This window comes from Hyperoodon ampullatus, assembly GCF_949752795.1.
Source record: "Hyperoodon ampullatus genome assembly, chromosome: 14".
Taxonomy (NCBI): Eukaryota; Metazoa; Chordata; class Mammalia; order Artiodactyla; family Ziphiidae; genus Hyperoodon; species Hyperoodon ampullatus.
The window spans coordinates 65,321,287-65,332,187 of record NC_136927.1 but is presented as its reverse complement, the minus strand read 5'-3'; the positions used below and the strand labels follow the sequence as shown (position 1 = coordinate 65,332,187).

Sequence of the window (10,901 nt, the reverse complement as noted above, 5' to 3'; positions counted from 1 at the left end):
TCCTCTTCATAATTTTTAAGATAGAATGATATTCTTGGTGCTGGTGATGATTTAACCCAATGACCTTCACTGCAAATGACTCGAGAACAAAATGATGAAAGGTAAATGAGTCCATGAGCCAGACAGAGCAAGAGAGGTTTTGCAAAGAGAATGAAAAGCATATTATGTTTTTAATATTTTCTTTTTTTTGGGGGTGGGGGGGATCTTCCCGGACCGGGGCACGAACCCGTGTCCCCTGCATCGGCAGGTGGACTCTCAACCACTGCACCACCAGGGAAGCCCTTTAATATTTTCTTTTAAATATATAAAAATAGTTTTGTTTTAGAGACTGAGTTTTCCAGCAGATGTTTCTTGATTGTGTGCTCACTTGCCAGGTTCACTCTGATATTCCTGGAACAGAAAACAATTTAAGGGATATTCAATACTCAAGTGACTTAGAGTTTAAAACCTTTCTCTTCTCAGATAAGAAGTCTAGAGGTTAAGGTCAAATACTGTCATGTTCCCAAACAAAGAAAAAAATTAAGAAGGGGCCACCACCTATGCTTTAATATTGGCACAATTAACAAGTCACAACACTTAAAGGGAAAAGAGAGGCAAAGGCTAGCTTGTCTTTTCTGTTATATTATGCGTCAATATAATGTGGTGATTTTCACCATTTAAAAAATGAAGGGACTTTCCTGGTGGCGCAGTGGTTAAGAGTCTGTGCTCCCAACGCAGGGGGCCCGGGTTTGATCTCTGGCCCGGGAACTAGATCCCACATGCATGCCGCAACTAGGGAGCCCACGTGCCTCAACTAAGAAGCCGGCAAGCTGCAACTAAGCAGCCCGCCTGCCGCAACTAAGACCCGATGCAACCAAATAAATAAATATTAAAAAAATAAAATAAAAAATGAAAAGAAGATCTGAGTTTTCAGGAAAAGAAGTTAAGGGAATATTACTAATTATGCAAAATCTATTAACCCTCTAAAAGAAACACCTGAGTGGGAAGTTAATCCAAAATGGAAAGCCTCTCTATACTTTCCTCTAAATAATTTTGTTTAGAAATAACAGAAGTTAACTGTTTTGAGGATTAAATATTTGCCAGGCATTTTACAGCTATTATCTCATTCAATCCTCACTATACTCCTATTAGGCTTTCATTCATTCATTTATTACGTGTCCACCTGGCTGGGTATGTCGCTAAGCGCTGAGAATTCACTAGTGAGCATTATCGGCTTATGTCAGGATCAAGAAGTTAAGTAATTATACTATACTCTTCACGGGAGGAAAGGGAGGGTAGGCTCTGAGAGGTTAATTTACTTGTCCAAGGTCACACAGTGCTGAAGCAGTTACAAACTCATTTCAAATCTTTGCCCTCAATCATTAAGCTGTCAACAGACTTCAAGATTTTCTCCCTCAAGATTTTTTGCTTGTAAGTTATCTTTCCAAATTTTTTCAAGCATTTTTATCTTAGAGTTAAAAGTCTTATAGTCAATGTTCTCTCTGCCCTCCGCTCTTTTTCACCGTGTAGACCAAAGAACAAGCGGTGAATGTACACTCTAACTGCCAGGCATCTGGGAGACTTCAGGGGCGAGAAGCCAAGTTCCAGGGGGATGGGGGACATTTTTGAAGAAACAATAGCAACCCCGACACAAGGCCAGACTATAAATTCGAGGGTCACAAAGCTGGTCCACTGCCAAGAGCAGTGTTTTTTCACCTTCTCTTTGCCTTTTTCCACTACTTTCAAAGCTGTTTTGAAGCTCGACAGTCGCCGCAGTGCCAAGTCCACTGGCTCCACAAGGCCGAGAAATCTAATTTTTTATTCTACACCCTTAGCCCCCTACGCCTGTACGTCTCTTTTCGACTTCTCTCTCACATGCTTTTCACTCCATGTTCACCCCGGCGGATAATCTATACATGAGCGTTTTCGTTTTATTCTATCGCCATATGGACTAGGTTGCTTTATGGCGACCTTGACAGACATCTAGGTGGGAGGCTCCCGGGAGGGGGGGAAAGCCGTCAGAGCTGAGGGAGAAACCTCCTGATAGCCGATGGGAGGCGCCATGAGGGGGCGGTGACCACCATGCTCCACTCAACGGTGAGTTTTCTAGAAGATTGACAGGAAGCGTACCAATTGTCTTTGCGCTAGCAACTTGCGCGATCTCGCGAGATGTGGACGCCAATCTGGAGGGGGAGTCAAAAGCACCTCCCTGAGTGGGGGATGGGAATATCCGTGGCGCAATCATTGCGCGAGATTAGGCCACGGTCGCTGGGCCCTATGCCTAGATCTCGCGATATTTCCGCTGCTCCGGACTGAAACTAAGAGCAGCTTCTCGCGAGAGCCCGTGCTGCGGGCTCTGTGAGGCCCCGTGTGTTTGTGTGTGTGTATGTGTGTTGGTGAATGTTAGTACGGGGAAGCCGCGGCCGCCATTTCAGAGAGCTTGCCGACGCTGTCGCAGGGGTGGATCCTCCGCTGCCGAAGCCGCCGTCCTGAACTCCCGCGCGGGCTCCTCTAATCCCATTGTTTCTTTTAGATTCTCTTGGGCCTATCCGCCCTCGGAGCCCGAAATTTGGGCTGGGTGGTACTGCGGCCTGGGCCTAGAGGCTTAACAGTAGCAACAGCGGCGGCAGTAGCAACCCCCCTCTTTCCGAATACGAGCACCGCAGGGGCCCCGAAAGCCCGCACAGGTAAGGAGGCGTCGCGGATCCCCGTATTTGCAGGGCTTTTCTGAGGTGTGGTTCTTTTCTGGGTTGAGGGGCACTCCTTAGGTGATCTTAAGCGACGGGGTTGGGGGGGCAGGTTTTCGAGAAATGGGCTTCATTTCGAAGACCGCGCCCTTCTTTTCCGGTCGGGTGGATTTCAGGGTTTTCGGGTGGCATGGCCTCCAGAGAGGCCTCGGGCAGATGGCGACCGGTCCCTTCGAGGCCTGGGACGACCGCGACCTCCCAACATGGCGCCAGCCGAACGCTGCCTTGGCACCGAACTCCTCCCAACCGAGGGAGTTTCCCTTTGCCCGTAAAATGGCAGCGCGGGGTTTTGCGCGGAAAGAGGCGCTTTCGTTCGATGCTCTCGGGTTGTTTTTTGAGGCATTACAGGCTTTTTAAAAATCGGATACTTAATCTGCTTTAGCGTGTTCGGTCTTGGGGACATTTCAGGTTTAATTGTCAAGCCTACTAAAGTGCGTCGTCCCACCTTAGTCGTTTTGTGGGGCGTCTCTGAAGTTTTGGAATATGTCCGGTAAGAAGGAAATTTAGCAAAATTTAAAATTGTTTATTCATTGAATTTTTCATTCTTATTCTTTATCTAGGCGTTCAGAGAAAATGGCAGACGATATTGATATTGAAGCAATGCTTGAGGCTCCTTACAAGAAGGTGAGAAAAAACAAGTCGGTGAGGTTTATCTATTTCTTAATTTAGCATTATTCACGAAACTACTGCTGAAATGTAAACTAACCTCCCCGGAGCCCTCTTGATTTATCTTATCAGAGATGCATTAAGTGTAACTTACAAAAGTAAATATATGCTATTGATGTAATAATATTGTGCAGTAGTTTCACTTCAGCGTGATGAATAAATGCCCATCTATCTCTCTTTGTAGACTTGCCTAACGATATCTCACCTCTACTCCCATGAATTCACCTTTGATTCCAGTGTGAACTGTCAATCATAAGGTAGTAATTGAGTGACTTATCGCTGTACCGTGGTCCCCTAGGTAAAATGACTCAACTAAGAATTACCAGCTCCAGTTTGGTATAGCAAAAAGGTGAATGTAGTGGTTTGGGAAAGCAGCAGGGGTCCAAGAATAACACAGCATAACCAGTCTGTGGCAAGCAAATCTTTAAATAAGACAAGTCTTACAAGAAGAAATGGGTGAGATTTAAAAATTTATCCTATACATAAGACTGGTAATAGTCAATATTAAAACAGGCAGGTGATGATCTGCTCAGTTAAAAATTACTAAAATTCTTGGATCCCTGAATAAAAAAAAATTCTTAAAGCAAAAGAGGCACTATCACAACTTGAGTCACTTGATGACTGTTTAACTGTTCTCCATATTGTTTTATTTTTAATTAGTCCCTGTCATAATATTTCACACAAAAAACTACAAAGGAGTTATTTTGACTAATAATACAGTCTTTGACCCATTTCAGTATCACAGTAAAAGTGTCTTTTCATTCTTTCACCAGTTGGTGGTGAAAATAGCAGTATGCATGCGTTATCACTGATGTCACAAACTGTAAGCTTTGTAAGTTAGCACTTATACTCCTATAACTGATGTGATCAAACTTTAAAATAAACATTGCGCTAAACCTTTTAAAAATAATACATTTGTTTTGGAGTGTATAGCTCGACCATGTGGTACCAATTTGGATGAATTCTTTAAAGCTTTGAATAATGTATGTAGTTTTGTAATGCTTAGACTCTTGAAGCACTACTTTCTATTTTAATGTTAAGATTCTGTCTTAGTTTAACATGGATGTAATTCCATGTAAACAGGTATGGAAGTAGGACTGGTCGATTATTAATTGACTTTCTTGGGTTCTTGGGAGTCAACATTACTAAAGCAGTGTGAATCCCTGTTTGCTTCAGGGCGAGATGTGTGACAGAGGTGGCATCAAGCTCTTACAGTCCCAACCCTCCAACGGAAATGGGCGAAGATCTCAGGAATGGCATCGGTCACAGGAAATCGATAGTGGCTGGCTGCTAGCATGGCCACATGGGGCTTAGGCAGAAATAGAGCCATGGTACTGACCAAAGGGGCCATAGCACATGGAATAAAACTCAAAACAGGACTTCATTCATGTTTTATAGAAATTCTACTTAACCACTTCAACACTGTAAATCTGGATAACTTACTATCTAACTATGTAAGAAAATAAAATTTAACGTGTTAATGTGCCTTTTTATTTTTGTATCTTGATGACTTAATTTGTAAGCAACAAAGTGGTTAAACACATATCCATCTAAATTTTTTTATAGCCTTCCATGTTAAACTATAAATAAGTAATTAGTTTTAAAAATTGTTTTGTATTTTCTTATTCCTATTCCCTTTACCCTTTGACAACTTGAAATGTTACCACTTCGTCCTCATGATGTTCTTCTATCAACCCTGCTTAGGATGAGAACAAGTTGAGCAGTGCCAACGGCCATGAAGAACGTAGCAAAAAGTAAGTTTTAAGAAGGGACCTGGGTTGGGGGGAGCTATATGTGGTTGAGATTTTAAGTTGTATTCCTGTGGCTAAAGCATCAAACCCAAGGTTCTCTCCTGAAGGGTTTCTTTGCCTTTTTTAGAAAAGTAGGTTCTTTACCTTCTGGGATGAGACACTATTTGAGGATGTAAAACTATGGACTCTTTCCTTAATTTCAGGAATTGGTGTCAGGGACTTTTTGGACACCTTCACCTCCAAGTCCATCCATGACAATCTGGATAAGAGTTCTAGTGTTAGAGCTTGTCTTTTGTCTTAAATTTGTTAACTTCGGCTTAATATTATTTTATCAGTGTTATCAATAAAACTATTATATCCACTGAAGATGGTTAGAAAGAAGAAGGTAATAACCAGGCTATGGAGAAGTATTGTTTGCCATAAATTACTAAAGGAGTCAGAGCTGTGAATTATTCATGCTCCTAAAGGTTCTTTTTGTAGTAACGTTATAGCACACTTAAGTACTTCTTAATGTTCCTCTTACATGGCTTTCGTCCTCTTAAGCTTTTTAAACTCTGATAGACTTAATAGTGAGAATGGAGTTTCAAGAAACTATGAATATTTATGTGTATCATTTAGGTCAAAGAAGTAACCCTTAATAGGAACTCTGATACAGACTAGTACAGAGTATAGTATATAAGAAGTCTAAATAGATGTACTTTATAAAATTTGATCGTGTTCTTGGAGTTTTCCTTCAGCTCTAAAATCATTGAGTCTTAACATCACATGGTCTGTATTATAAGCATTAAGACATTTTTTTAGCCTTCATGATGTCATACTCAAACGTTCTGTCATGTTCATGACCCCATAATACATAATGAAAAATGATGTAGAATAAGCCACTTATTTGGTTCTTTTTGGCGCTTCCTTCTAAGAGCTCTAAGTGCTTCATAATATACTACCTCAATATCTTCACAAGTTTGTAAGGTAGGTTAATATAATTTCATAAAATAGATGAGGACATAGACTGGATTGTCCAGGTTTTGCTACACAGATATTCTTACCCCTAGAATATTGTAGTAGTGGATCAAAATGATACAATTTGAAGGACATGTCCTGTATTTTTTCTGTTTGGGTGGGAGTCTGTTATAGTTCCTCACTAATCACGTTAAGGGTATTGGGTTGGGTTTAGTCTTCAATTGTTATAATTTGAGGCAGTCAACCAATCTTTGCGTGGTATAACGTCCTTTGATTTTAGACCTTTTACCAAAGTAAGTTTCCTAATTAATCGTTGTGATTTGCAATTCTGTAATCAAAAGAAAACCCAGGAAGGGGTAACCATATAAATTGAAATTATCCAATCTCTAGATATCAGGCCAAGTGGATGGATAAAGATCTCACTCTAAGTGCCAAAAGAATGAGGACCTACACTATAGGGCACATGCCTTCTTTGTTGTACCATTCTTACATGTCATTCCTTGCTACTAATACCATCTCCAGTTTATATTTGTTAATCATCCTACAACTAAGCTCATTAAGACTACAAGTCTTTTACAAGGAAATTTAGCATCAAGCTCTCAATGACTGGTGCTTACTTAGTGGTGTTTATATTTATAATGTAAAGGGTCCAATGGGACTAAATAGAAGAACGGACAATTTAATTGGCCATAGGATTCGTTGTTTAAGGGAAGAACCTTTTCAAAATTTCAGCTATCTAGTGTCTTTTTAAATGTACAAATTATTTCTCCGTCAGACTTCTCATTCTCCTCATTCTCAGTTAAAGCTGATTAAATAAATGACTCCCTTGGTCAGTCAGTAACTGTTCATTCATTTTTTTTTCTGAAGGAAATTAATCTTTCAAATTAATTTGAAAGTTACCTAGAAAAAATTTTTTGTATTTAGGCATAAATTATAAAACAAGCAGAATGTTCTTGTGTATTAGTTTTTAGTATAAATTAGGTCTCTTAACCAAAGGAACGTGCCATGTGCATTTTTCATCCTAAAACTTCATTGTTTTTTAAAAGCCATTGAGTATTGGGATGTAGTTTTAAGGTAGTAAGAAAATGCACATTATGAGAAATTGAGAGTTGACTGACAAGTAAATGTTTTCTTTTAAAAAATAGTAATTCTCAGTACATACACTCAATTGATTTCAGGTAATAGTAAAAGGAACTAAGTTTAATATTAACGCAAGTTGGTTGTCTTTTAGCCTTCTTTCTGAAAAGCTGTACCCCTGAGCTTGGCAAGACCTCAAAGTATGCCTTTTTAAGTACCTGAGCTTGCCTTCATGGGAGTATTATTTGTTAGTATAACCAGTTTTGCAAAGTCTCAACCAGCATCCATTCAGTTAAGCTCCTTTGGAATTTCTCAAAAAAGGATAAAAAACAATAAATGACACAGTTGAAATATATTGGCTACTGTGGTGTGGATTATCTATAAATTTTGGAATAAATGACTTTTCTATTTTTTTTCTTATTTTCCAGAGTACTTTGCATTTAAAATTTAGATCTTCTTACATGGAAGAGGTCAAATCCAGTTATAGCAAAACACCTTTACAGCAGAGGCCATATAACCAAAAAGTCCAAAGGCCCAGCCCAGTGGACCATTTACTTCAATGATGTTCAGTACAAAATTCCACTGCCACTAAAGACTTTGGAAAGTCCCTTTTAAGTTGTAACAGGATTTGACTATTAGTGTGGATTTTGATCACCCTTCTTTAGTTAACTTAATAAATGTTCTTTGAAGCTTCATCTTGTTATAGAGAAGTACACTGCTTTCTTGCACCCTTAAATTTTTGTCTGGGCTTTATAAAGAGGATTATATTTCTGAATGTCTTAGTATGTTGCTGTCTTTTTACCTGTCTGGGGTTGCCTTCAGATGTGGGTGGGGACTCATTTATAAAAAGTCCTAGAAAGACCTTAAGTTGAAATTAGCTCTCCAATTTTCGAGTCCTTTCCTTTGGCGCAATTAATTTTGGGCCTAAAAAGAGGTAATTTGGGAGGTTGGCTGCCTCTCTGCAATGGGCCATTTATGAGCAGAGCAAAATTTTATTTATCCTTTTTGTGGGGGATGGAGTCCTTACTTTGTCCCCTAATTGATAATATTTAGGATTTTTTATTACAGCTATCTGAGAGAATTTTTTAGTCTAACAGATAGTTTCAGGTTTTTAGGCAACAAAGTTGGAATGTTATCTGTTGCCCTTCTGGGCATTGCTTTGATGACGTCTGTATAAGTAATGAGTGTAGCCTAATTTTCTGTCATGTGCTACCTAGCATATACATTTCTGACAGTCAGGTGGATTATCTTGAAATTTTAGACAAAGTTTCTGCCTCCTTGGAAAGCTCTACATCTCCTTGTGATTGGAGTGTGGGTTTCAAGATTCCAGAAGGTGGGTGTCTTCATTTTCTATTTTCAATGCACTCTAAGATGACCTGCTTACAGGTTCTCTGAGGCAGACTTCAATTGCTCTTGTGCTAACTTTGCTTTGATAAGGACTAAACAGTTAATTCAATTTCCAAATGATGTAGTTGTCAAAATGTTTCATAATCTTTTAGCCACTACAAAATGACATTTAAGTGGATAAGTTTAATTTGAAATGTCTTTCAATTTATATTGAAATATCTGAAGGCACCTCTAAAATTTGGGTGATGACAGAGGTACAGATTATAAAAATTATGGAATGAGTGGGTAGTATGCTGTGAGGAATACAGAAATGAATAGGAAGATACACGACTGACTGGCTTTTTTACCTTTCAGAGCTTGAGAATTTATAAAGATTTATAAAGGTGTTGATTCTTCCTTTTGGTTGTACCCCACAGGCTTGTATAAACTGGCATAAAAATGGCATTATTTCAATATCTGGTGTACTCATTGTAACTTGAAAAAGAAAGTGTCTGAAGTGGTCACATTGAAGTCTAGGAGTGTCAGATTGCATTTTACTGCATTAGTTTTATTGTCCTTTGTCATTATTTGTAATAATTTTGCCCATAAAAACCGAAATAGTGATGCCTCTATAGCCTTTTGAAAGTATATAATATTCATATGTGCAAATTGGGTCAAAATTGGCTTACTTAAGAGAAATTAGTGTATTTAATGGCAACTTTTTTATATGATCCAACACTAATACTTAAAGTATTCTATTGTAACTTTGATTCTATTACCATATGTTTTGGATTACAGTTATACTTAGTTGGCCAGATATGATAGACTTTATTTAAAAGTTCACGGGACTTCCCTGGTACTCCAGTGGTTGGGACTCTGTGCTGCCACTGCAGGGGGCATGGGGTTCGATCCCTGGTCAGCGTAAGATATATCGTGCATGCTGTGCAGCATGGCCAAAAAAAAAAAAAACATTTAAAAGTTCAGGTTTTTATTTATACCTACCAATAAGTCCTCTCCTTGTTAAAGCCCTAGCTGACTCTCAAGAAAGATCATTATAGTCCCTCTCACTCAAATGATTCATTGTCAACTGGCTGCTAATTTTCAGTAGTAGAAGGCGAAGGTGGGGTGTTGTTTGCCTTACCTAGGAATTATTTTTCCATAAGTGATTATTATGTATCATTGTATGATAGTAAATATAGCAAAATATATCTGACCATAAAAGGAAGTATATTTTTGCAGATTCTTAAATCAGCAAGATAATGGTGAATTTTTTCTTCTCAGGAGGAAAAAAAGCAAGAGCAGAAGTCGTAGTCATGAACGAAAAAGAAGCAAAAGTAAGGAACGGAAGCGAAGTAGAGATAGAGAAAGGAAAAAGAGCAAAAGCCGTGAAAGGAAGCGAAGTAGAAGCAAAGAAAGGAGACGGAGTCGTTCAAGAAGTCGAGATCGCAGATTCAGAGGCCGCTACAGAAGTCCTTAGTATGTAACTATAATTATGATGATATTGGTTTGAGAGATTTTTCTGGGTATCCAGAGAGCAGCGTAACTGGAGTGACTTGAATTGTGGAATTTTATTTTTCAATATGATCAGTTAAAAAGTATTAAATAAGGATTTTGGCATTGAAAAGTCCAGTAGAAATGCAATGTGTGGACAGATGCATGATGTTTGTTTTACTAGGCATGCAGAACATTTTGTTACTCCATCTAAAAATATTACTGTGTGCCAATTCAAACTAAAGCACTAAAGTGCTTTTTAAACAAAGATTTGATATTATAGTGCCAAATAGTGAAAGCTTAAAGGTTTGTGAGCTATCACAGTATCCTTTACTGAACATAAAGTTTTTAAAGCTCAGATGGATACAAATTGCAAATATGTACAGTCAGTCAAATACATAGTTAACAACCTTGTCTGTGTGGCTGTTTTCAGCTGAAATGACAGACCAGTTGTGAATTTAGTGCATGCTTCTTGATAATGATCGCAGATCTTTGTATTTAAAGTGTTTTAATAGTAAGAACGCACTAAAACTGCTTTTGAAGGTTGAATCCCTATGGAAATTCTGATGTGGTTAAACATGTTGGAAATGTTTCGTTAATAGTAATTTTTAAAAAGCTAAAATGTATTAATGACTTTGGAAAGAGCCTTCTTGCAACTCTTTAAGCAGTTCAGTCTAATAGTCCCTAGTGATTTATGATGTTCTTTCCTGTTAGTAAATATACTGTTGTAAACTGGGATATGTTAAAATTAACAGCTTTAACGTTAAAACTTGAATGGTTTAAGATTGAATTCAAAGACAACAGTCCTGAATCAGAGCCTTGGCTCTTTAAGTTGGTTAAACACTGTAAGAAGCATTCTTAAGCTTTAGTTTTCTCATCTTTTAAGAAGAAGGTAACCACTGACAGG

General features: G+C 38.5%; 1 protein-coding gene across 5 annotated transcripts in view; it reads left to right on the top strand.

The window, feature by feature from the left end:
- The first annotated feature begins 2,487 nt into the window (after nt 1–2,487).
- The window catches only part of RBM39 (RNA binding motif protein 39), a 29,486-nt gene continuing 21,072 nt past the window's right edge, over nt 2,488–10,901 (top strand). For 2 of the 5 annotated variants that reach the window (XM_079720177.1, XM_079720175.1), the window contains exons 1-4: nt 2,498–2,666; nt 3,287–3,350; nt 5,097–5,146; nt 9,785–9,979. In XM_079720177.1, coding sequence (XP_079576303.1) covers nt 3,300–3,350; nt 5,097–5,146; nt 9,785–9,979 — 296 coding nt within the window. In that variant the 5' untranslated portion in view covers nt 2,498–2,666; nt 3,287–3,299. Of the gene's footprint in view, nt 2,667–3,286; nt 3,351–3,600; nt 3,650–4,165; nt 4,225–5,096; nt 5,151–9,784; nt 9,980–10,901 lie in introns of those variants that run through there. The other 3 variants (XM_079720178.1, XM_079720176.1, XM_079720179.1) reach the window with 3 other exon arrangements.